At 45.4% G+C, this 26284-nt stretch overlaps 1 protein-coding gene across 5 annotated transcripts in view; it reads left to right on the top strand.

Moving 5' to 3' along the window:
* The window catches only part of CACNA1E (calcium voltage-gated channel subunit alpha1 E), a 464826-nt gene that overhangs the window by 140358 nt on the left and 298184 nt on the right, over positions 1–26284 (top strand). For all 5 annotated transcript variants that reach the window (XM_054693427.1, XM_054693426.1, XM_037506339.2 and 2 more), the window contains exon 2: positions 23025–23291. In XM_054693427.1, coding sequence (XP_054549402.1) covers positions 23026–23291 — 266 coding nt within the window. In that variant the 5' untranslated portion in view covers position 23025. The remainder of the gene's footprint in view (positions 1–23024; positions 23292–26284) is intronic.

The raw sequence follows: 26284 nt of genomic DNA, 5'->3' as shown, positions 1-26284 counted from the left end.
GGAGGAGAAGACTTTTTTTCTCCCTTCCTCCTCCACCTGTCTTTCCCTTGAGGTTTGAAAAGAGAGAAAAAATTGTAACTGTAACCTTTAAGGCTGCCTAGTGGAGATTTCAGACATTGCCGGGGAGTGTCAGGGGGTCTGTGGTTTTCTAGTAAAAGTAAAAGACGGAAGATGGGTTTGGTGGGAGATGCCCTGGAGGTGGGGCCAACCACTGGGTAGCCTGGGAAGGGGAAGAGCTACCTTCCAAGGGGTCTTCCTTACAGAGGGAGTGACTGAGGGTTGGGGGCTGCTGAGCATGTGTGACACAGTCCCAGGCATTATTGGCTGGTCTCACTTGGTGCTGGTCAGTATGGGCAGAGAAGGCCTTGTAGATCTCAGACTTCTGGCTACATGACTGCTGCTTCCCCCCTGGGGAAGATGCATAAAGAGCAAGTGCCCTCCAAGCCCACTGCCTGGTGCTCTCTCAGCCTGTGTGTTCACCTGCGCACCTATCCTGAGTTGACCAAATGTCTGAGGCTCCAAAAGGAAAAATATCTCAGTTCAACATGATTTATAAATGACAGGAATATGAATAACTGGTTAAAGACCTTGATGCATTTCTGCCACGAGAAAGGTGGTTTCTCAGGGATCCTGGAGGAGGGGACAGGCAGGGTTGGTTGGTGACAGTGAGGAAAGAAACCTCAAGGTTGGGTGTGGATGGGGCTGTCTTTCACCCATGTAGATTCTGCATGGGGTGTAGGTCCATCTGCATCTGTAAGCTGACTCCTCATGGTGGGCCCACATGTCCCCTCTCCACTCAACTGCCAGCCACGTTTTCCTGCCTTTCTAGCCATTTATCAGAAAGTCTGTTTCTGTTCTTCAAACTGCTATTTCTGTTACACTTCCTGGTTTTCATGATTTCAATGCATTTACTTACTCATCCACCTACCCACCCACCCACCTATATATTTATTCATCCACCAATACTTTTATCCATCCATCCATCCATCCATCCATCCATCCATCCATCCATCCATCCATCTATCCATCCTTCCATCCATCCAACAAATGTTCAGGAAATACTACAACATGTACTGTTCCAATTAGGGAGAGCAGTAACCAAGATTGATAGTCTCTGCTCTAAAGCAGTCCCCATTCTTTCTAGACAGATCAACAATACATAAATAAGAAAATACCAAATAGTAAAAAGTGGAAGATTAACATAGTGTGATATATAGAGGATGTCTATGCAAGTGGACCAAAAAGTTTCTTTCTGTGAAGGTAACGTGTGAGCTGAATTCAGAACCCCAAGAAGAAACCATTCATGGGAAGATGAGAGAAGAACATTCTGCCCAGTATAGGAAATACCTAGCTTAGGTGCCCTAAGGTAGAAGCAAGCCTGTGTGTTTGAGAAATTGAAAGCTCAGCGTAATGGAATGAGTGAAAGAGAAGTAGAGAAAATGATCAGATCAGGGGCCCATTGTGTCAGATATCTGGGCAACATCAGAGCCTCTTGACCTTACCTATACTTGGGAACTTTGTCTGCTTCTTTCACAAGTTGTCACTTGGTTTGTGTTCCTTGCTCAGTGCTTAGTACCTCCCACCTCATCCACTGAAGTTTTACCATTGAAGCTGACCCAAGAGATACTCAGGACTCCTGGACAATTGTAAGATAGAGGAGGAAATTAACTCCCACCCCCCTCTCCATCACCCAAAAGTGATAAACTTTTGACCAGTGGGAGATGCAGCAGATGACATTTCTTTCCTCTGACTACCATCCCAAGATGTAGTTATCTGGGCTTTTATGGGACACACCCAGTTTAGTAATGCACCCTTTGGGCTGACTCTCCTTTTCCCCTGCCTTATTTCCCTTGCCTCTCAACCTGGCTTCCATTCCTTAATAAGGGTATCCAAATACTTGCCTCAGGCTCTGCTTTCTGAAGAAGCTGAGTTAAGACAGAGAGGTAGACATTAGCTGATGGAAGACTTTGTAGGACATGGTGAGTTTTCATTCATTCTGAGAATTAGGGAATGCACTTAAAGTATTGAACAGGGGACTGATGCCTCTTTACTTGCTGAACTAAAAAGAATACTGGCTCTTACAGAAACATTTTAAACAGATGACAATGATTGCTGTCTGGCAAATAGACTGAAAGGAGGCTGGATGGGCAATGGAGAGGCTATTACAACAGTTCAGGTGAAAGATGGATAATAACCCAGATAAAAGTGGGAGTCCTGGAAGACATGAGCAGGCTTGTTGTAAGACCAGGGGACATGGAGATGGGGGCTGAGAGGTGGACAAGGTTGCTGTCAGTACTCACCTCGCACAGCAGCCTTTTTGTTTGAATTCAGATATGTGGTTCCCCAAGTTGACAAATTATATCCTTCATTACCTATTGAACATAGAGAGGCTTTCCCCTTGGGGAACACTGTTGGGGAGGAAGGCAAACCTTTACAGCAACCTCAGGATGCATGATTTAAACTGCTCCCTGCTCAGGGAAGGAACTCGGGTTTTTACTCTTAGTTGAATCAGAGTAACCATCTGCCTTCGTCTGTTTAACTCATTTTACAGTAGTATTTCTTTTGCAGAAAGGGGTGCATGGCTAAAATGTAAGGAAATACTGCTTGCAGTAATGAAAAGTAAATTAATTTCGTAAGGTCAGATTGAGTCTTGGATTTTGACTGCCCTGAGTTTTAATTCCGACTTTACCAGTTCCTAGTTATGTGGCCTCTAAGTTACTCACCTACGATTTGGAGATTTATAACACCAGCTGCCCAGAGTTGTCATGGGAATAAACTGATTTAGTGTCTAAAGTGCCTGTTACATGCTCTTTCTATCCTCTTATTGCACCCAGAATAAATAAATCCTGTGGAAGGTGAAGTTCAGTGGGATTGAATTAAACTGGGTTCAGCCTTAACTCCGATCTGGCAAACCTCCTTCCAGGGTTAGCCTGGGGATTCAACAGTTTGTACCATTAAGGGGAGGGGTCATAGATCCTTCCCAAACATCCCTTTGGAGTTATTAGGAGGTTGGAATCGAGCCCTTTTGTTTGAGAGGCTCAAAGTAGCATCTGTCTGTGGATTACCATGATAGCACCTGGGTATGATATAGTTTCAGATAGTGTTGATCAATTCAAGTTACAGATGGATGATTCTAATACTTCAGGCAGCCATGCCTTCCACTTTGCACTCAGAATCTAAGGCTTTTCCCCCTAATGCATCTTTACTTGCCCAACTAAAAAAAATACTGGCTCTTATAGAATAAATCATCAATTGCTAATGGTAACTGACTCATACAAACGTTGAGCCCACCTTAGTCATATTAATGTTCATTATTTTTGAAATTATAAAAGCATCTTATATTATTTTAGAAAATATGGAAAAGTACACAGAAGAAAAGTTTAAGTTATCTACAGCTGCATCATGGTCAAAGAATAACAAACATTGGTGAAATTTTTCCTCTAGGGTCTATTCCCTCCTCCCATATACATATATATACATGTACAGACATATCCCACATACACTAATTGTATAAAATTGGGGTTATTGTGTGCACATATTGCATTTCTAAACTGATTTGCTGATTAGTAATATACTGTAACTTCCTATATCATTAAAATATTTTAGCATTTTACTTTTAATAATTGTAAAATATCCCATTCTATGACTGTATTACATGTTAGCCAGTTCCTTATTTTGTTTATTTGGATTGTAGTTTTTTATGTAATTAACAATACAATGGACAGTTTTGTAAATGCTTATTTGTGTGCAAGTTCAGTGATTTCATGAGGACAAATGCTTAGTATTGGAATTATTGGGGCATAAGCTATGTGTATATTTATGGACTTGTGGGAAGTATTGCCCAAACTCCCTCAGGAGGGTTTGTGCAAATGACATCCATGCTTTAGTGGCTGAGAATGCCTAACTCTATGCCAACTCTGTGCATTTTAATTGTAAGAATATCTCCTGAAATTCTTTTAAACATTTATTTGAATTATATCACAAACATTTAGTATAGAAAATAATTAAAAGACAATCATTAGGATTAAGTAGGTCATCATACTTGCCATTTTTTGCTTCATCTCTCTCCAGATTTAAAGAACTAAAATGTTAAGATATATATGCATCTTCATCCCTCGATCTGGAAGTCACCACTCCTCTGAAATAGATGTTTCATTACCATATGCATATTTGTAATTTTACTACATTAAAATTACATGTATTAATCAAGTATGCATAGGATTTTTTGGTGAGTTTTTTAAAGTTTTATATGTGATATATGGAATGTGTCCTTTGGCAGCAAAGGAAACATTTGTTTTGCAGATTTACCAGTGTTATTACATGCACACTTAGTTCATTATTTCACTTTCTGCATAGAGCTCCATTGTATGAATAAATTGTGGCTTCTTAATTCCCTCCTGAAGGGAACAACGGATCACTCCAATTTCTTTGCTCTTTTAAACCACGTTAAAATGATCATTCTTGTCCATGTACCCTTGAATACATGTGTGCGATTTCTCTAGGGTGTATATGTAAAGTGAACTGGTGAGTTAGGGAATGCACAATTCCAACTGCTTTCTAGAGTAACTCTACCATCCACACTCCCACCATATGTAGAGTTCCCATTTCAATAAATCTTCAGCAATCTGTGAGATGGCCAGAATTATTAAAGTTTGATAATCTGATATGTAACAGATCCCAATTATTAATTTCATTGCATTTCCTCTGATGACTGATACAGTTGTGCATTTAACATATGTTCATTGTTCATTTGGATTTTTATGTGAATTGTAGGTTCTTATCCCTTTTCCATGTTTCTAGCAGATGATTTGTGTTTTGCTTATGATTTATGAGAGTTTTTATATCTATCTAGATATGATTTGTGGTTTGTAAATACCTTACCCCTCACATGACTTGTCTTTTTCTCTTTGTTTATGGTGCTTTTTTGCCATAGAGTTATTAATTTTGATGTGGTAAATTGTATCTGCTTTTTCTTCATGATTTCTGTTCATTTTGTCTTGTTCAAAAGTTCCTTGCATATGCTGAAATAAAAAACAAGTCATTTGTATTGGTTTAAACTTAAATTTATACAGTTTTGTTGATCACATTTGGCTCTTTCAACCCACTGGAATTAAATTTTGTATATTGTGGGAGGTATGCTCTAATTTTATCTTTTATCCCCCTATGATTTGTTCTTTGTCCCAACACCATTTAGTGAGTAGTCAATTCACTTCCACTGTTTGTGGGCAGTGGTCTAATTGAACCTTCCACCCATGTCTCACTGATTTAGTTTTTATAGTTCTACAGTTTTGATATATTATGATAAATTCTCCCCACACCCCTGCCAAGTTATTTTGGATATTGTTCCTTTATTCATACATGACTTTTAGGATAAGCTTGTCACATTTCATTTCAAAAATGAAATTTTGATTTGAACTGAATTTATAGGATTATTTGGATGAGGACTGCAATCTTTAAGCTATTAGTTTTCCCACCTTTGAACATGACATATTTTCTCCTATGCTTACCTTTTCCATAAAACCCCTTATGAGAGCTTAACATTTTCTCTACATCTTTCATTGCACATCTTTGATTAGGTTTAGTTTTGGATGTCTTATCTTTTCCATGCTATTACATAGTATCTTTTAATCATTGTTCTTTTCTGGTTCCTCATTGTAGCTGTATCAGAACTTGTGATTTTGAACACTCATTTCATATCCAGCATCTTTGCAGAACTCTTGCTACTTTGAATGGTATTTTTTGGTAGGCTCTCATATTTTATATGTAGACATCATCAACTATGAATGACAGCTTGTTTTTTCCCTTTATAGCCCATACACCCTTTTTTTCTCTTTCTTATTGTATCGACTAGTGCTTCAAGTACAGTATTGAATAGAAACAGTTTCAGTGGGTGGGTCCAGACACAACCCTCACTTTAAAGATATGACTTGACTTCAAGTTATGTCATCCTTTTGAACACTACCTAGGCTCTCTTGCTTTACGTGGTATTGTTTTCTAGTGATAGCTCTATCAGACGTGTGTGTGTGTGCTCACACAAATTAAATGATACCATCTCTATGGGTGTATTTAACACTTGAAGATATTTCATTATTTTTTGGCCTCTTACTATAGCTGATAATTGTTGTTTCTTTTAGGTAATCTGTCTTTTAGGATATATTTAAGATTTTCATTTCATAATTTCAGATCTTTTGATATTTCACTGGAATATGTATAGACGGATTTATTTTTGTTTCTCTTTCTTAGAACTCATCAAAACTCTTGAGTCAGGATTTATGTCTCTCACTAGTACTGGAAACTTTATCCTGAGGCTCTACAAATACTGTCTCTCTTCAGTTTCTCCATTATCTCTTTCTAGAAATCTCATTAAATGTATTTTGTAACTTTTTAGTCTGTCTTCCGGATCTCTTAATTTCAATCCTCTTTTCCATATCTGTCTCTCTGTGCTGAATAGTGGGGACTTTCCTTCAGTGAGTCTACCTCTTCATTCATACTCCCTTTAATTGTATCTTAATAGTTCACTTATCCACGGGCTTTAATTTCAATGTTGACATTTTTCAATTCAAGAAATTTTGTTTGTCACATAAAATGACATTTTAGATAACCATACATTTTGTTGTAACAGATTTTTATTCTATCCTATTTTTTTCTTTATTTTCAGCTTTAGTTTTTGTTCTTTTAAGCAAAATAAACAAGCTCTCTCGTTTATTGTGCGTATTCTAACTTTCCTTTTGGTGGGCTTTTGTTGTGTGATTAAGAAGTTGACTGCAAGCTCATGTAGTGACGCTTGTTTTTTTCTATGAAAACAGTGTAGCCAAGGTTCTGAGAGAGCCTCACAGAGTGGTTTTGTTCAGTCTTACTTAACTCAGAAATGTTACAAGGACTACATATTTGCTTTACTTGGGTTTTATTTTTTTATTGGCTGCAGGTTTCCTGGACCCCCCTTTTACTTTTCTCACTCAAGGACAATAGCTTCCTCATTTTCTCCTTTTGCTGTAGAGTTGATTTTTGTGCAGTGTATTGTTTAACTGAGGCTATAGGCCCTCAAGTATTCTAGCCTCATGCAGAATCTCAGTTTCAACTTTGGTTCATGTGTGCTCTTAAGACCTAGCTCTACCTTTCAAATGGTGTGAAAACCCACCCGGCAAATCCTCTAGGTTTCCAGGACTAGCCATTGCCCGGGAACAGCACAGTTTCAGTTCTCATGCTCAGTCCTATGATGTTCATTTCATTCTGGAAACCAAAAAACTTTCCTTTTATATTTTGCTAGTTCAGCAATATAGCTTTTAAAATGTTTGAAAATACATTCCTGTACTTTATTTAGTTTTCTAGAAATTTGGAGTAAGCAGGTTTTCTTATTCTGCCCTCTTGCTAGCACTGTATCCTTGAATGACTTTTACAAAGAGATTAAAATAGGAAAGCATAAGATATTTCCAGGGAGATACACAGAGTCTTCCAAGACTTAGTAAGGATGATGCTCTTAGTAGAGAGTTTATTTAGAGTGCCGGACTGAGCATAGAGGAAGACCTGAGGATGGAAGCAGGGGAGAAACAGCAGGGCACCAGTGGGCAATTGCTTTCTGCTCCCTCAGATGGTGTGTGAGTGCTTGGCTAATGACATTTCACTTAGAAAAGCGATCATTGATAAGTCCTTACCAGCAGCTCCTAAAAATATCTTGCCTGAAGTGATTGAGTCTTTCAGCATATGAAAAATGAGAATCTGGAGGCAGGGGGATGGTTTTCAAGTTTTGGTGAAGAATTTAAGAAGCAAGGTGGGGACCACTAAAGGTGTTGGTGAAAGGAAAAACAGAAGGACTCAAGCTCTCGCTTGCTTTGAAAATTACAAGGGGAAGCAAACAGAAGACGACGCGGGGGATGAGGGTGTAAAGGATTGACTTGGAAATATGAGTGTAGGAGTTTTCACTGAAGACAAAGCTGATTTAGGAAAACCTCTTCTCCATAGAGCCTTGTGATCACATTTCTTTGTCTACAAAGACTCAGGAGAAATGCTGCTTCTCTGAGATCCCTGTGTGAAGACTTAAGCAGGTGATGCTGCATTGTGGTCACACTCATGTCCAGCCCTTCAGTCGCTGCTAAGAATCTGCTTCCTTTATGTTGAGGTGTGGAATCTTGTGTCTGGCTCTGAGACTGTTAAAAAGCAGAGGTACAGTTCTGAGTTCCCTCCAGCTTCCAAACACTGACTTGCCACATATAAGAGAGAAAAAGGATAGGTAGTGAGTGCTTGGCATAGCCATGGCATTCCATAGAGAGTTACTGCTTTACTGGCTATTATGTCAACAAGTTGTATTATAGGATCTTGAGTAACTCATTGAGTTATTGCACAATAGGGATCTCAACTGGGCCAGTTTTTGTCCCCGAAGAACACATGGCAATGTCTGTATACATTTTTGATTGTCACGACTGGGGTGCAGCTAACTGTAATGTTAGAGGCTAGGAGTTCTGCAAAACATCCTATAATGTACATGACAGCCACCATGACAATTACCTCACCCAGAAATATCAATAGTGCTGAGGTTGAGATCTCTGCTCTCTCTGTCTTTTTCATCTATAAAATGGGAGGGTTAGAAAAGAAGGTTGATATGTGTGTGGCCAGATTAGGTAAGCATTCAAATTACCTATTTATCTTACATAGACCACTTCTACTCACATCACATTCATAGAAACACAAATCAAATGAAATGAGCTAATCGCTTCCCCCTTTACTATATAAGAACAAAATGTTTTACTGAAAATGTTGTGAGATTTGCAGATTCACAGTGACCATTTTGTTGGCCTCCATACTGGCCATTCATCTTGTCAGGTTCTGCCTGCAAATTACACCTATAGCTGTAAAGGGAAGGTTGTGGATGATCTTCCTTGAGCTGAAGTGATTATCTTCATAACAGCTTTACCATTTAGAGCTTTCTCATAGGTCCTAAGAAGTCCATGTTCTGTCTGTGTCCACTTGACTTCACATATGGTTACCATTCATTCATCTATTCAATAAATGTGTCTTTAGTACCCATAATGCATTAAGTGAAGCACTAGTTGTGGAGAATGCGAGGATGAATAAGTCAAGCTCTTTGCAGTGTGGTTGTGGAGAAGAGACATATATTCCACAACATCAGAGGCAGGGTGACAGAAAGTGCCAGAAGTACTCAAAAGGAGAGATAAAGATGACTTTTGTATAATCACAAAATGCTTCATAGAAGGGTTTCACGTGAACTGGTCTTTTAAGTCTAGCTATTTGACAGGTGGATAGGGAAGAAGCAGGAAGGAAGGGGGAATGAAAGTGAGAAATGGCGCACAGGAAGAATACTTCAAAGTGTGTTTGTGTTTGGGGAATGGTGAGCTGTCAGACAGTGAGTGCTACAGAGAAGTCAGGCACAGTGCTGAGAGCACAGTTGTGGTGGAATTGAGGTGCTTGTTCAGTGCTAGCCCTTAAAATAAGAACTTAGATTGGATGACCTTTTTTTAAAAAGATTTATTTATTTATGCATACAAGAGCTGGGATACAGGCCAGAGGTGTGGGGGGTGAGAGGATTTACCAGAGACAGAGTAGGGAGAAGAACAGGTAGATTGACTGAAAATACACTGCTAAGGGAAGCGGCGGGTGAGACTGGAGAGGTCTGTTGCACCATGTGGGTTGCTCCCTGGCCGGGGATCGAACTTGTGCTGCAGTGGCTGTGGATAGCTTCATAGGTTGCGTCTTAACCCCTTGTGCCACCAGGGAGGCCTTAGATTGGATGACTGTTAAGTTTGTCTTCAACTCTAAGATGATATGATCACATGATTCTATAGTCCTATAGATACTACAACATTCATTTATTCATTTAATAAATAAATTTGTTTAATAACTTCTTTTATAACCAGAAAATTGTGCTAGGCACAGGGGATGCAACATTGAAGAAGGTCTTGAATTTTATTTTTATTTTTTATTTATTTAAAGGTTTATTTATTTATGCATACAAGAACAGGCCAGAGGTGTGGGGGTGGTGAGAGGATTCACCAGAGATAGAGTGGGGAACAGAACAGGCAGACTGACAGAAATACACTGCTGGGAGCAGCGGGTGAGACAGGAGAGGTCTGCTGCACCATGTGGGTAGTTCCCTGGCCAGGGATTGAACTCATGCTGCAGAGGCTGTGGATAGCTTCACAGTACTGTGCTTAACGCCTTGCACCACCAGGGAGGCCCCAGGTCTTGAATTTTATAGCATTGACAGGTGGGGAAGTTGAGTTAGGAAGGGCATTGCATTCTTGTGGGAAATCTGGAAGATGAAGGTTGGTGGTGGTGGGGGGCAGTTGGGGACCCTTCCCAACTTCTAAGAAGGAGGTACAGCATTCTGAACTTGAGGGGTTGAGATACAAATAGAGATGACAAGAAGACTGTGAAAGTGGCATAGAGTCCAAAGGTGACAGGATTTCGGGCATGATTGGTGTCAGGAGTGGGCGGGAGGGAGAATCCAAAGATATATTTAAAGGCTTGTGTCTGAGCTAGGGGGAGGCTGAGATGCCGCAGACAGAATGGGAAGTCGTGGCTTTGGAGTGAAAGATCATGAGTTGTTCTTAAGCCAGCCGAGTCACAGTAGTGTCAGGCCAGCCATGGAGAAGAGCCCGCTTGAGCAATTGTGAATGTGGCACCTGACTTTAAACAGACCACAGCCAGAGAGAAAGATGTGAGAATCCTTCAGATCGTAGCTTCAGTTGAAGCCATCCGGATGAATGAGATCATCAAGGAAGAGTGTACACATGGACAAGAAGGTGGGAAACAGGCTCTGGGAGACATGTACAATTAGGAGGGGGAAGCCGAAAGGGTGGGAGAAGACAAGAAGGGGCAGTAGGAGAGGTGGGAGGACAACAGAAGATTGGACAAGCTCCTGAGGGGGAAGCCTATTCCCAAGGCAGCAGAAGGGGAACACACCCTAATAGCCTCCGGGGAAACAGATTCTGGTTTTAAAATTCCTCCAAATGTATTTAGCTGTGAAAGTGTTGAGGCACCTGATCATTTTATCACGTCTTGGTGCCTCAGTCAGAGGGTGAGGGGAGAGACAGAGAAGGAGGCTCTTAGTGAGTCATCCCTGCTGTGTCTTAGGAGTTTGGTGAAACAGTTTGCTGCGAGAGAAAGCTGCTTGGTTTATTTTGTCATAGCTTTCTGGAACACTGTGGCAACACTAGGACTCTGGGAGCAACAGCCTGAGAGGTATTCCAAAGGGAAGGCTTTGGGGGACCGTCCATGACTGGGTTCATCTGTGCCATCCTGTTCTCCAAAGCCTGCATGGTGGGGTGGCTGTGTGGGGCCTTGTAACTCAGGCAGAGCCTGCTGTCGCCGGTGGAGGAGCTCTTGTAATGGAGGCTCTGTGCCCACTGCTTGATCCTCACTGACTGCAGAGGGACCCAAAGCTCTTTTACTGTGGGTTGGGCCCATTCTCAGCCAGCCTCAGGGTTTAGGCCTCACCTACCCCTTCAGTCTTCAGGCTCTTGTGGTAGGGGTCATGCTAAGGTGCAACTCTTGGCATGGCAGCAGGTGCCAGGCCGAGCTCTGCCACTTCCTAGCTGTGTGATCTTCCCGAGGGCTTTAGTTTCTCTGATCTCGGCTGTCTCTCCTGAATAATGGTAGAAACTAAACATCAGATCTCGTAGATTCTCATGCGGATCAAATGAGGTAACACACACAGCCCTGGTCAGACCTTCCACAAATGGTAGTTTCTGTACAGCTTTGAAACTTTTCTTTCACCCTTCTGCTTCTCTTTTGTTGAATTGTTTTCAGAATTTCTTTCCCTTTGTCCCCAATGTTTTCCACTTTTCAAAAACTAATTAATTTGAAGAAAATTATAACCTAGCACTCCTTAGCTGGCTCTTGTCTGGCTCTCTAGGCCAGTGAAGGGTCTTGAATACTTTCTTTGTTCTGGTGTAATTCCTTTTTGCAAAGAGAGCGCTGTCTTTTGACATCACCTATAATGGCTGATGTCTGTCCCTGCAAATCCAACAAAGATGCCACCCTCAGGGGTGGGACGGGCTAAGGTGACAAAGCATTTTCACACACATCATCTCAACAAGCTCCACATTGTTTTGGGACTGGGTCTTTCACCCTGGGGAGCTGCTTTCGGGCTTCAGTTTCTAGTTGTGTGTGTGCCTGCGTGTGCGTGCGAGTGTACATACACGCGAGTTTGAAGGATTGCTTCTTTTCTTTTAACACAAAAAGCTAAAGTTTCAAAGCAGGTGGGGTGTGGGTTAAACACTGTTCTAAATGGCAGGCCTGCTGTTCGTGGGGAGGGAAAGTGGCCTGAAAGTTTAAAAATAACCTGAACATTATAGACTCCTGTGAATTCTACAGCCCGGAGGACTGTGAGTCTGTGGGTGTCTTACCTGCTGGAGAGTGCAGGCAGAGAAACAGCAAGTTGAGAGGCAGGAGGATTTAAATTTGCCGAATCCTTTAGTGGCATGCGTTGGCAGAAGTATTCATGAAAAAACAATTCAAGTCATACCTAATGATCAAGATCGATATTCCTGAACGGTAGGAATTGCTGCCCTTGTATTGGCTGAACACAGAACCCTGGATAGTTCTGCAAAGCAGTGGACAGACCTTTTCTGCTGCTGAACACCATCTTCTCTCCCTTCCTCCATTCTCTCCAGAATTTGTAGGATGCCTTTTCCAGATAGCTACCTGTGACAGACCCCACCCCCCCACCAACCCCATAGGGAGTTCAGGTGTTGGGGTATTTGGGGGAGTTTGGATCATTCATTGAAAAACAATGAAAAACATTCATTGTAAAATGTCCATCACGAGCTAAGTGCACAGAATAACACATCTTCTAGATGTTGAGATGTCTCAATGAGTTTGAACAGGTTTTGAAGCGGCACTCAGTTCTCTGTCGCGTGTCTCTTGTTGCCAGGGATGTTACAATGCAGAACTACAGCTCAGGTGACTAAGACCAGCAGGTGTTGGAATATGGATGTACTTGAAACTCCATAATTACAGTTGGTCTTATAGTCTCAGAAAGCAGGTGTTTTTGCACAGAGTGTGGGGGTGGGGGGAATATGTGTTGCAGACGCAGCCAGACTGAGGGGCAGGTCCCTGTTAGTCTGTCCCACATTCTAATGGCTTCCCCTATTCTGAGGCCTTTCAGCAATTGCTGAAATACCTGGCATATTCTTGCCTCTCGGAATTGTAGGATCATCATGAAATAAAATGTCTAGTCCAAATCTCTTTTCATGACTTTCAGTAAAAGGTTGCACAATGTGCTGGTGAAGATGGTAAGTCTTGGAGTCTCTAGATAGAGGGTAGACTCTATGCCATGTCATTCATCACCTGTTTGACCTTAAGGGAAAAGATTTAGTCTTTTTCAGGCTTGCTTTTCTGACCTGTAAAATAGAGATTATAACAGTATCTCTACGAGATTAAAATGGAGATTATAATAGTCCTTATGTAAGGCCTATTCTGAGAAATAAGGAAAGCAAGAGGACATAGTACAGTGCCTTGCACATAATATTTAATACCTATTACAATTAATGCTATTGACCCAGTTGCTTACACTTTTCTTGGTAATTATTGTATACTTATTTGCTGCATGTCCAGTTTTCTCTTTGTATAGTGCTGGAATTTGCAACATCAAATTATAGAGATGATCTTAACAAGGACAAGTGACATAATAGGAAGTTTTGAGTTATTATTTTAATATTTGGCCACTTTACATCTGGCTGAATTGTTTTGAAGAATCTGACTCTCGATGGTATGATGATGTGAAAATCAAAACAGATCTTTAGGGAAAGGGCTGTATTGTGAGTGTGAGTGTGTGTGCAGGAGCACACATGAAGGGTTGGCTTCTTAAAGGTGTCAGAAGACGGGTATTTCAAAAATGCTCTCTTTTGCTTGAGATTATACTTCTACCTATCTGAGTTTTAAGTGGTACGTTAAGAATAGTTAGCAACCTTCAAAAGTACTTGCGATTCTTTGCATCTGATTCTTTGCATCTGAATGCATTGTATTAAGCCTGTCTGAATGCTTCCAAAAGCATGGAAGATAACTTGCACGTGTTTGTACACTTGGCAGAACTTGAGATTAGCTCAGAATCTGGTGTGTGTCTTTGCATATAAGCAAAAGTGCTTATGTCTCTTTAACATATAATTCTTCATAAGGGAAGGAAGTCTGATGATGACATTTGCCTTTTTGTAGAGAGAAGAGATAGAATCAATTTCTTTTGAAGCAGAATTTTATTCTTCTGTGCTTCATTTTCTGTAGAAAGGCATATGAAAATACTCTTTATGTGGGGTCTAAATGTCTCTATTTAATAACTGATTCCCCAAATCTTACTTCAACCACATTTTTAAAGAGCAAGTGGTACTCTTCATAAGAGAAAGAACCCTATAATTTAATGATTGATAAAATCAGAGTGAGGCTGTTTCTGTGCTGAGTTGGTTACCTGATCTCTGAAGGTAAGCATCCTTTCTTAATGTAAGAGGGTGGGATGTGTCTGGGTGGGAAGTGGGGCATGAACACAACCCAGACAGGATACATGTACACACTGAGAGCGGAGTGGAGATAGAGTAAGAGCAGAGCTGAGCATATAGGGGAAGGGCAGCCCCTTGGATGGGGTGCAGCTCTCTGGTGGAGCATAAACTCTTTCACCAGTAAGTTTCATTCATTCACTGATAAAGGTCTGCTATGAGGATACCATGATGCCGGCACTTTAGGGAATAAAATGAAGGGAGAGCTAGGTCCTCTGCTCTGGAGAGCTTGCACCATAATTGAGAAAATGAGAAATACGTACTTGAAGCATATAAATAGGAATGCACTGGTGATGTTATATCCATGGCACTACAGGACTGAAACACAAGTTCTGTACGTTTACAGGAGGCAGAGATCACAGAGTAGGAGAGGTTATGGAAGGCTGCATGGAAGCAGCAGAAAGAAATGAATCACATCTTGAAGGAGACGTAGGAGTTAGAGAAGCAGCACAGAGGAAGGGTGTTCTGGGTCAGTCTGAAGCAGGTGCTGTGAGTAAGAGCATCGAGGTAGGGGTGGGCATGACATGTTCAGGACTTTGCTTTGAAGGAATTACAGTGAATTCACCTTCATCACGCAGAGTTTGAGATGATGGGCAGTTTGCATGGAGGTACCCAATACCGAAAGGGCCCTGGAGCTGGGAATGAGGTGAACAGTAAGGGTTGGGGGCTAGAAGAAGAGATATAGTTGATAGACGAGGGATATGAAGAGGGATATGACTGTGGAAGGGGAAGTCAGAGAGAGAAGGCAAAGGCGGGAGGAAGAGCTGTGGGTGATGGGTGATCACTGCCACAATGATGCGAGAGGAAGAAGCGGAATATGGGGAAACGCAAACTGATCTGTGGTGGTTGGGACACTAAGGGGGCGAACCCTGTGAGGGAGGGGAGGTTGGTGGTGCCAAATGCTGCCTAGTGATCATGAGAAATGGGGGGGATACAGAACCACAGGAGGTCAGTGGGGGCAGGGGGTGTTCTGAGATGCAATTTCTGGGGAGTGGGAGGAACGGAGCCAGCGAGTGGCCTCCCAGGTGCACATTTCAAAACTGGCCTTAAGTCCATATCATATGGGAATGCCTTATTCACGCTGATTATTTTATACCAGGTGGGTGGAACCAGCTGCTCAGTGTGGGAGAGAGTGGGAGAGAAAGGGTGTGGTGATGGACAGGTGGTGGCTTCATCTGCTGACGAGTCCAACCCAAAGAGTCCTAGAAGAGGCGAGATTGTGGGTGCGGTGCAGTTGAGTTCCCTCTGGGGTTACTATAGGCTCTGTTTCAGCTGTGAGCTGCTTTTCCTGCTATGGGGCATGTCTTCAAGAGTGAAATGTGGGACGGGAACAAGACCAGAGAGCTCAGGCCTCCTTTGCTAGCTCAGGCCTTTGCTGTAGCGCCTGACACCCTGCCTGACACTGGAAGGCGCTCGTGTTGTGTTTGCTGAATGAATGAATCAGCCAGAGCCCACCCAGGCTGAGCAAGCTTTGCAGTGTGTGGGCTGGATTTTGTTTTCTGAGTCAAGAGGCCAAGGGGGTGGATGGATTGGCGTGCGTCTCCGTCTGTCAGTTGTTCGCTTTTCTCTGATTTTCCTAAGATATACTGGGATCTTGCATATAATAAACATTAATCTTAGGAGGTTAGACATTTTTGACTTTGGTCCAGGCCAAAAAGTGACCTTGTTTGATGGAAAAGAAAGGATTGAAGTAATGAATCTGGCCTTGTGGGGTCTGAAGACCCCGAGGGGCTCTCAGTTCTTGTCTCCTGGAGGAAAGAATTTAGTGTTGAGACAAGAGTTAGGCAGAAAAGGAGATATATTGACAGATAAGCAAGACAGGAAAGGTCTCTGAGCAGAGAGGAGTCCTGAGTGGGTTGCCTCTGAGGGGGCAAGAAGCAGGAGTTTGTATGGGTATAGCAGGCAAGGCCGTTCATTCTTGGTGTTGCGTCTCTTGCTGATTGGTTGAGGCGTGTGGCATCTCCTAGGTTACTGAGACCCACTGCAGGGGTCTCCTTTCCCCAAACAAACTTTGGCTCACTGCTTAGGCATCATGTTATTGTGTGGGTGTCTGATCATTCCATTTTTACTGGGTTGGGGGCTCCCTGACCCCAAACTGATAGTTTCTCATTCAGTTTGATAAATGGCTTGGGGCACCTGGTCTTGGAGTCCCCCCTGATTCTAGCTAACTACCTCTACCCAGTTCCTAATTTCCTCATTCGGTAATACTAGGATTGTGGGATCCTGGATACAATGAAAGAAAACAAAGTTGCTGAGTGGTCCAGTCTCACACATCCTGGGTACCCCCCCAGTCTAGTTGCTCATGTTCCAAGTGGCTTTTCCACACCACCGCAGCAGCTCTCTGAAAGGGCTCTTGCTGATTCTTCACTTCTCCTGGCTCCTCCAGCCCGAGGGAAGTCTTCTATCTCAGCTCCTCAGTGCTCTGCGAAGCACCTGCCTTCTGACTTGTGTGACAGCCTTTGTGGGTACGTGCCTCCTTCCCCTCGCTACAGCTGTCAGCTCTTAGAAGCTGTGACTGTGTCGAATTTATCTTTGGGCCTCAGAATCCCTGAGAACAATGCCTGCCACATTAAAGGGGTTTAATGAACATTCATCAAAAGGGTTTGTGAATTAGTGCTTAAGCAAACAAGCTTTTGGGCTCTTAAGACATGGTCTCTGATATTTTTCTTTCTTTTGTCTTCTGCTCCATTTGTCTCTTCTCACCCAGCCCCAGGTCCTTAGACTTCTATGTTTCTCCATCCACCCCATGCAGAAACACTAAAGTCATGCCTGCTGCACTTCTGGAGGAAGGCTTCAGGAACACAAAGTGGTCAACTGTGCAGTGCTTGCTGTAAGCTGCCACGGCAGAAATGTATTGGACAAACACGTAGTGCCTATTGTGTGCCAACTACTTATCTATGCATTCAACACATATTCAATCTATCTTCATAAGAGCCCCGTGCCACAGCTTCTGTGCATTCTTAGAAATTTAATCATCTGGGTGACCTCTGGTTCAAGGTCAAGGCTTACCTCTTCCGGGTTCAAGATCATGCTGATGACTGGACACTTAAGCAAGGAAACCATGACTTGGCATGCAGTAGGTTAATAGTGGCCGCACAGTATAATGAATCCTGACCTTATATACCAGGGAAGCCTCCTCTGCTATGTCCTAGCTCTGTGCACTGGGACAAGCCCCTGACTCTCTGGGCCTCAGATCATAGAATATGCCTCACAGTCCTAGAGTGATGATCCAGTGAGATATCGAGTTGTCATAAATGAAGGGTTAAAAACACATTTCTTAGCAAAATTTGTAGTCTTCAGTTAGCTGAAAGGGTATTGGAACTGTGGGGTTTCTCAGACACAGGTCTGAGAAATGCTGGTTCTAGTGATGGACATTACGTAAGGGTGTGAAATTACATGTTCACCCATGTAGGGCTGTAAGGTATGGCAATGGTGGAAGCCACCAGACTCCCAAGATGCCTGCGTTACCATAATGCTCCTCTGTTCTGCTATGAATTTGCACATGGTCTCCTGCCAACTTTTGTCTTAAGAACCCCTCCCAAATCCTCTCTTCGTTATGTTCCTTACAGCACTGTTTTGCATAAGAGTCTATTTCTTGGAAAAGCTCAACAGGGGAAAAATAGAACAAAAGGGGCTCTGATAACTGAAGCACAGGCTATCTGAGTGGAACTGGCAGGGTATGGGGAAATGGGGGAGGGAGCAGGGCTTGTGGGAGGGACACATGTCTTTTGGGAGAGGTATAGATTGTAGTGATGGGCTGAAATCTTGTATGAAGATTTCCCAGGGCTAGGTATTTGGGAAGAGTTTTATGAGTGAGGGGCATAGGGGAAGGGCTTCTCCCCTCTTGCCACTCATGTCTATCCATCTTGACACAAATACCCTTCACCTCCCTGGCCTAGGGGAGTGAGGCTACCCTGTTTATTTCCTTTTCTAGAAGTAGCAGGAGAGTTCCCCAACTGGCCACTACCCTTCTGCTTACATTGTAACAGAGGGTGAGAGCTTTGAAATGGACTCTGTATGGGACAAACATTATAGGGAATTTTTCTCCTACTTTATTTCAGATCCCTTTGGACTTCTAGTTTGGGTTTATATGAAGCATTTAGCTGCATTAACATGCGCATGTGTGCGTGCATGCGTGTGTGTGTGTGTGTGTGTGTGTGTGTGTATGTTGTGTGGCACGTGGTGTGCTAACTTTGTCCTCTGCGTGTAGGGCTCTACTTTCCAAATCTCTGAGATGGCTGGTGGCATTGTGGTGAAATTTGGGGTTTCAACAATATCAGTCTTACAAGGGAGTAGAGGGCTAGTGATGAGAGGCCACCTCTGTAGCAGTGTATATGTAGGCACTGAGGTCTGGTTCTGTAACACTGGTGCCAGCTACCTGCGCTCATAGCCACGTGCTCACAAGTGACCAGTAGATGGCGCTCTAACAACAGGAAAATAAAACTTCCTTCTGTGCTGGTAAGAATTTCCCGAAACCTTTTTCTAGAGTTACGATCAACTGCTGATTTTCCACATTTCCATTTGTGGGTCTTTAAGAGCACAGCGGAATTAGGAACACTGGAAGGACAATGCTGACCAATGTTCCCTAAGAAGAGCATACGGCAGTGAGCTGATCTTGTTTTTTTTTTTCTAAGGATCCTCCTGGATCTTGAGGGCAGTGAAATGTCCAGGCTAAGGGCCTTCCCAGAATGGTCCCAGAACATCTGGCCACAGATCAAATTCAGTCTGAGAGTGTCAGCATAGCCTCCCCATAGGCTTAGTGTGATTGTACAGTTTCTTCTGTTGATGAGGAACCATTTAGAATTACACTATTCCTGCCCTGAAGAGATTAGCCTGGATATTAGAAAGATCCTAAAATGAAAATCAGCTCTGCAAGTGGTCCACACTCTACCTTTAATCAAATGTGGACAAACTACTTAACATTTATGAAAACTGCTGCTTTGTCCACCAAATCAGGATCATTGATAATGTGTTACCAGGGAGACTCCAGGGGTTTAGAGTGAGGTTTATGTAACCTGAAAACTACTAAAGCACACATAAGACACTATTCAGCCATTAAAATTGTAGCTCTTTTAGAAACTGGGAGAATGGGGGTACTGGAGAGCAGGGAGGAAATTCTTACATCTTAAAGATCTCAGAGCTGTGTCAGCCAGGCAGGGTGTGGGCCTTTCCCCCCAGGGTTGCTGCCTTGGGCCAAGGCCATCCAGAGCCACTTGGATCATCATGTTGGCCTTGTCCCTTTGGGTGGCACCCTCCAAGAATGCCCAGTTTAACTCCCCTATGGAAGTCCTGTCCTCCAGCATACATCTCCCCAACCCAGGCATCTGTGATTCCCATCTCTTCAGAAGGCAGGAAGGCCAGCCTCCACTCAGTGAGTCCTCACACTTCCACATGCAGTGTCCTGTCTTAGGGATTCTAGGTCTTTAAAGAGGGACAACAGCCACAGAGACTATAGGACCCTGCGGAGAGAGCACAGGGAATTAGGACTAGCTTTCCTGAGAGGTTGAGATTGAAGGCACAAGTCAGAGTTCCTGACCTTCCAAGAACCTTTTCTTGGAAGGTAAAAGGCTGGTGTGCCCTGCTTGTCCTGGGCGTTAACACATCGACTCTACCCTCTAGGCTGCTGAGGTTAGGACACAAGGTGAAGGGGTGAAGTAGCAGTCAGAGAATGTGGACCATTCAACATTCTAGCCAGTAAGGTTATAGAATGTAATTTAATCTAAGAAGGGAGTATCTTATTTTTGTCATCATCTGTTTTGTTTATTATATCCCGAGTGCCTAATACAGTACCTGGTGGACGAATCAGTGATTTGAATGAATTTTGTGCTATGGCTGTGGTCCTAAAAGCAATGACATGGACTCGATTGTTTCAAAAGTTCTTTCTAATCCTCTGTAATTCACAGGGTTCCTGAGATAGCAAGTTGTAACTAGCTCCAAATGCTAACAGGCTAATGGACTTCATGGTTTATAGTACCACCTTTTTATCCACTTCTGACTAGGTATGCAGACAGAAAAGGACCTGCTGATGAAGGCAGGTGAAAGGACAATAAGGTGAAATCAAAATGCGAGTTAGAGCTACTCACCTTGAATAGAATTAGACCTGAACGGGTTCCCCCGAATCAGAAGGTCAACATGCCATCCTCCAGGGCAGCAGAGCCTGCTAGGGGTGGCTAGGCTGACTCTTGGCTTTCCAGTACTCAGAGCACTGATTCCTTCACACATACACATATGCTCACATGCTTTCTCATGCCAGAAAGCCATGTAAGAAAGCATGTGACCTTGACCACTGCTTACCTGCTGCTTAGACATCACCACCTTTCTCACCAGTTAATCTCACATACAGAGACACTGACTTTCAAGCCCCGGAAGCCACACTCAACCATGATTTCCAACACTTGGGCAATCTCTGTTTCCTTTCCTAGTCCCACTCACTACCCATCTCCTCCATTGCTCAGGTGAAGGGATTTAGAAAGGACAGTGTGTTGTGGCCAACACAGGAGAGAGCAGAGGATGGTGTGGACTTGGAAGGGGACAGCGGCACCTGTCCTCAGTTCAAACCTCTGCAAGGGCTTGGTCCCTGAAACCTAGCGGCTCTGGCTTGAAGTCCACCTGCCCCATCTCTGTAGCTCAGGTACTAATTGTTTTTCTTCATTAAGTGGTTGGGTTTGCCTAAGTCAGTGGAGCCGATTTGGGGGTAAAAGAGGTTGGAGGACCCCTCTGTTAGGATTTTGTGAAAGAGTAGTTTAAGCCAGAACTTCATCTAGAGCCCCAGTGTCTAGGACCACCCAGGAGTAGCTCACCCTTCAAAGAGTGGATGTACAGGGGCGTTCTGCTGAAAGCAAACCCAAGAGGCTGCCCAGGTCTCCCCATTTGGATAGGGAGGTAGATGCCTGCCTGGAGCTGGCACCAAAAGCAGAGTATGGAGCCCCCAGAAGTCCTTGGCATCTTCCCTAGGCCTCCTGACTGCTAAGTGGGGAGAAGGTGCTGCTGTCTGCAGGAACCCATGGACAGCATTCATGGAGCCTGGGAGGTGTGGGGGAGTGGCTATCCAGACCTGGTGCGCTGAGCGCCAAGGCCTCTACTTCGTTCCGGGGCGGCGGCGGGCTGGGCAGCGCACCTCGCACCCCGCGGAGCACAGCTCGGGTGGGCGCCCTTCGGCAGGGACGGCAGGCGCGAGTGCGAGCGCGCGCGCCCCCGCCGGGCCCGTCCTCTTGCAGAGACTCCGCGGCGCCACCAGCTGTGGCCACCGCGCGCCTCTCGGCGTGACTAGCGGACCTTTGCAGAGGCGGCCGGTTACCCGCTCCGGTTACAGACCCGGGTCAGCCAGCCTAGCATCGCCTCCCCGCACCTCCAGCCAAGGTTGGCCAGGGTCCTTCCGGCTCCATCCCCGCCCCTCCCGGCCCCGCCGGCCCCGCCCCCGCTTCTCCGGCGCTCCAGTGAGCGCCCGGCTGCGCTGCTGCGCTCCGCTCGCTCTGCCCCTGCTCGCTCCCCGCCTCTCCTTTCCGGCCTCTCCCTGCTCCCTGGAGCCGGGCTGTCGGGTGCGCGAGGAGGACCGAGTCGTTAGTGGGCAAGTTCGGTCTTTGGACAACTCCGGTGCCAGGCCACCGCGAGGCTCCGCTGCAACCTGTTCCTCCCGCGCCCGCGAGCCCGCGGGTCGCCCGCCGGCTCCCGCCCTGTGGCCGGCGCAGCCGCGGATCCCCGTTGCCGGCTGAACCCGGGAGGCGGCGGCGAGCGCTCCGGGAAGATGCTGCCGCGCCGGCTTCGCTGCTCTCTGGATGCTGCTCAACTTCTATCCCAAGCGCTGGCGCTTTGAAGTCATTTGTCCCTCTCCGGTTGGATCGAATTCTTATTTTGAGATTTTGGGCGTTGCGGTTTACGCAGGAACCTCCATACCGCTCCCCCCACCCCCCTTTTGGATGCATCTGTGCTGGCAGGTTTAAAGACTCACATCTTGACGGTGGAATTTCTTAAATGGACTTGCAGGGGCTGGCGTTGTAAAGCATGTCATCGTAACCCTGTCCTTGCGGGTTTTTTTTTTTTTAAGTTCTTTTGTTTTCGTTGCTCCCCTCCCCCCACCAATAAATCACCCAACTGTTACCTAGCGGGCCGGTGCTTGCCTCTCTCCCAGAACTAGGTGGTGCGTCTGCCAGAAGAGGAGCTATGTTTGAGCAGCAGCCTACCCCACCCCTCTTCAGTCCCTGAACGCCACCACACACTGACATTTTGGAAAAAAAAAAAAAAAATTGCCTCCAGAAACTGAGCACCCCCAAGCCCTCCCTCCCTCTCCTCTCTTTCCTCCTTGAGAAATGGAGCTTCGCAGAGGGTGTATGTAGAGTCAACAGTTCAGAGCGGCGGGGCTTGCTGTCGCGTCGGCTCCGAAGAGCTCGCGGGGCTCCCCGAGGCGGTGGTCTTGGGGCCGGTCTGGATGCGCCTCTGAGCCTCCGTGTGTCTTTCTGCTTGTCGCTGTGCGCGGGTGTCCGGCCGCGATCACCTCTGTGTGTCTTCTGTCTGTTTAAACTTCAGGATGGCTCGCTTCGGGGAGGCGGTGGTCGCCAGGCCGGGGTCGGGCGATGGAGACTCAGACCAGAGCCGGAACCGGCAAGGAACTCCGGTGCCGGCCTCAGGGCCCGCGGCCGCCTACAAGCAGTCGAAAGCGCAGAGGGCGCGGACTATGGCTTTGTACAATCCCATTCCTGTCCGGCAGAACTGTTTCACCGTCAACAGATCCCTGTTCATCTTCGGAGAAGATAACATTGTCAGGAAATACGCCAAGAAGCTCATCGATTGGCCATATCCTTTCTTGCCCACCGTAACTCCCTTCTGCCCCTTTGCATTTCTTGGGGGTGAGGGGGGAAACCTAGCATGGAATTTATCACCCATCCCCTTCCTGGTGCCGGTTTGCCCCTTTGCTGAAGTGCACTCTTTACTTTGGTGCATCTAAGGGGCAAGTGTGCTATAGAAACTGGTATGGGCACTAAAGTGTTTTTCAAGGTAAGACATTTGGTTTTTGGTTTTTCCTATGTGGAAATCGCTGGAGTCCCTGGGTGTGTGGTGGTGCAGTGTCTGCCCCTTTCTGGGCGAGGCTTTGTCTGATTTCCAGGCCCCCCAGGCTTTCCACAAGCTGCACTCTACACCGAATGGGTTGCCCCTAACCTCAGGGTTGGCTTTCTTAGCCAATTCTCCCTTTACCTCCCTTTAAGCCATCACCTCCTCCCCCAGCTGGGGGTACACCTGCAATATCTGCCTGTGGGGAAGTTGAAGCTCTAGGAGGGGATGGATCAGCTCAGAACACTCAAGAGCACTGGGCCAAAGCCATGCAGACATAGAGAAATGGATACAGGAAGCAGGCTTTTGCCTGGGCATCCAGCTAACTCCAGGGACTGAGTTTAAGTTTCACTGAAAGTGGAGTGAATGGGCATGTCAGAGGAGACAAAATCTAATGACACGGCCCAAACAGCTCAGAGTTGCAGTTTTCTTTCGGGCCCATGCTTTCCTCAGTCCTGGGTTGGGTCCTCTCCCGTCCCTGACCCAGCTGAGCCCAATGCTCAGGAGCCAGGTGGATCTGCTGGGTATGAATTCATCAGCTGAGAGCCGCATCAGCTGAGCCCAGAGGTGTGCGAGCAGTCTGCCCTGCTCTGAAGGAATGCTCTCTACAAAAAGCTGATGGGGGCGGCTCTGATGGTGCGGTGTCAGGGTGAACGGGCATGGAAGGAGCTTCTTTGCAGGCTTAATCAAGTGCTCCAAATGCAAGCTGCTGATTAGGCATCTCACTGCCTTGTTCTTCACGAAGGATTTGGGTGTCTGGCAAAATCTTTAGGAATTGGAGGTTGCGGGGTGGTGAGGGGGGATTAGTAGGAAGCAAGCCAGCAGGGTGGTGTTAAATTGGGGTCAGGCATGGAGACAGGGGACTCTGATGCTTCTATGGAGAGAGATTTCTTGGGAAGGATGCACCTGCAAAGGAGGCCCCTCTTCTTCCCTGTCTCCCCCTTCCCAAACCCCATCCCCCAGGTGTGCAGCAGCAGGGAGACAGCTGGAGCCACTTTGGGTCTCTAGTATCAGGGAGGTACTTGGCAGCCCTCTTCCTCCAGCTCCTGGGCTTGTCCCTGCTGCCCCCACCCCAGGCTCTGGTCCCCCGCCTTCCTCTCTAGTCCCCTGCCTCAGCAGCCCAGCGATTGGCTGGCCCATGAGCTTCTAGGCAGCACCCATCATTAGAAGCGAAGGAGCATCTCTAAGCAGATATTCTTCCTGCTGCTGCTGGCGGCCGCCCACAGCCACCCTAGGCTGGGTTTGCTCTTTCCTCCCCGTGCTCCCCTCCCACCCCCACGGGGTGATGGGGGCCTTACAGTACCAAGTTAAATGTCTCCTGGGTGGGGTACTGAGGAGGCTGAAGGGTCTGATTCCTGCAGTCCTGCTGCACAAAGCAGAAAGATCTCATTGTGTTGTCTAATGCGGCTGCAAACGCTCTTCTGCCAGGTCCCTCCTGATTTCCCCAGCCCAGCCCAGCCCCTCCCTCACCCACCTTCTACAATTCTCAAAATTGCCCCACCCACCAGGTGCTGCTTCTCAGCACCCCTCTCTTTGGGGCGTGTTTATTCTGACTGGCGCCCTCAGGTTTCTAGGCGGTAGACAAAGCCTCCCCTCCACCCTCTGCGGGTAGCAAAGTGTTCTGGCTGCTATCGCGGGCACCTGGGGCAGTGCCACAAAACTCCCTGAGGCTCGGTTCCCCATCCCCCAGGGTTCTGCACCTCGGGGCACTTCTGGCTGGGCCCAGGCTCCTGGGACTGGGAGATGAAGCACGTTTTCTACACCACGTGGTCGCCTCTGCTCACGTTTTTCTCTTGCGCTGCAAAGACACCGCCTTTCTGCCAGGCAGTGCGAGTGCAAGGTGTGACTAGATTTTACTCCTCCCTTTCCCTGTCTGTGGCCAAAATGGACCAAAGTGCATCAAAGGAATGCCCAGAGAGTTGATTTCAGCCTCATATTCAATGTCTTGGCAGTGAGCCCGATCCCAATGGTCTCTTTGTGACCCTGTCGTTGGAAGTTTTGCAGTGGTTTACGGCATGCAGGCTGTGGTGGCAGTTTTCAGAGAGCATTTGCTAAGGTGTTTAGAGAAACCCGGCTGGAAAATTTAATATACACCATGTTTGATTGCTGGACATATAACTCACTACTTTATATTCTCTCTGGTGGGGGCCATAGGGGAACACTGGCTTCTGTAGGGTCTGAGTTACCTTTCATACCACATTGAAGTTCCTAATCTCACTCCTCTTCCTTTCTAAATATCCAACTTCCTAAAATATTTTGCTTTTTCTTACTGGGGCTCAGTGTAAGTAGTAGGTTCCTGGGCAGCTTGGGAATGATGCCTTCTGCGTTCACATCCTAGTTCCTTCACCAGTTCTGAAATACTGTTTCAGAATTCAATGAAATACTGTTTCATTACTCCACGACTCAGTTTCCTTCTCTGTAAAACAAGGATGATTATAATGAGTTACTGGGAAAGTTAAATGAGTTAACACATGTCAGGTTCCTAGAAGTTTGTCTAATTACCCAGTAAACTCTTAGCTATTGTTGTTCATAGAAATGTCAGCACTCCTCAAGGGAGGAGTCTTAGTTCCAGGCCAGATGAACTTAGTCCTGTAGACTTCTGTCCTTCCAAAAGAGCCAGAAGCAACATCAACATCACCCTGGGAACTTTTTAAAAAATTCAGCATTGTGAACCTCATTTTAAACTAACTGAATCAGAATCAACATTTAAACTAGGTCCTCCAGTGATTAGTATACAC

The sequence above is a fragment of the Talpa occidentalis genome, unplaced genomic scaffold, assembly GCF_014898055.3.
Source record: "Talpa occidentalis isolate TD23 unplaced genomic scaffold, MPIMG_talOcc4v2.1 talOcc4.12, whole genome shotgun sequence".
Lineage (NCBI taxonomy): Eukaryota > Metazoa > Chordata > Mammalia > Eulipotyphla > Talpidae > Talpa > Talpa occidentalis.
This window is presented reverse-complemented; position numbering and strand designations above follow the sequence as displayed.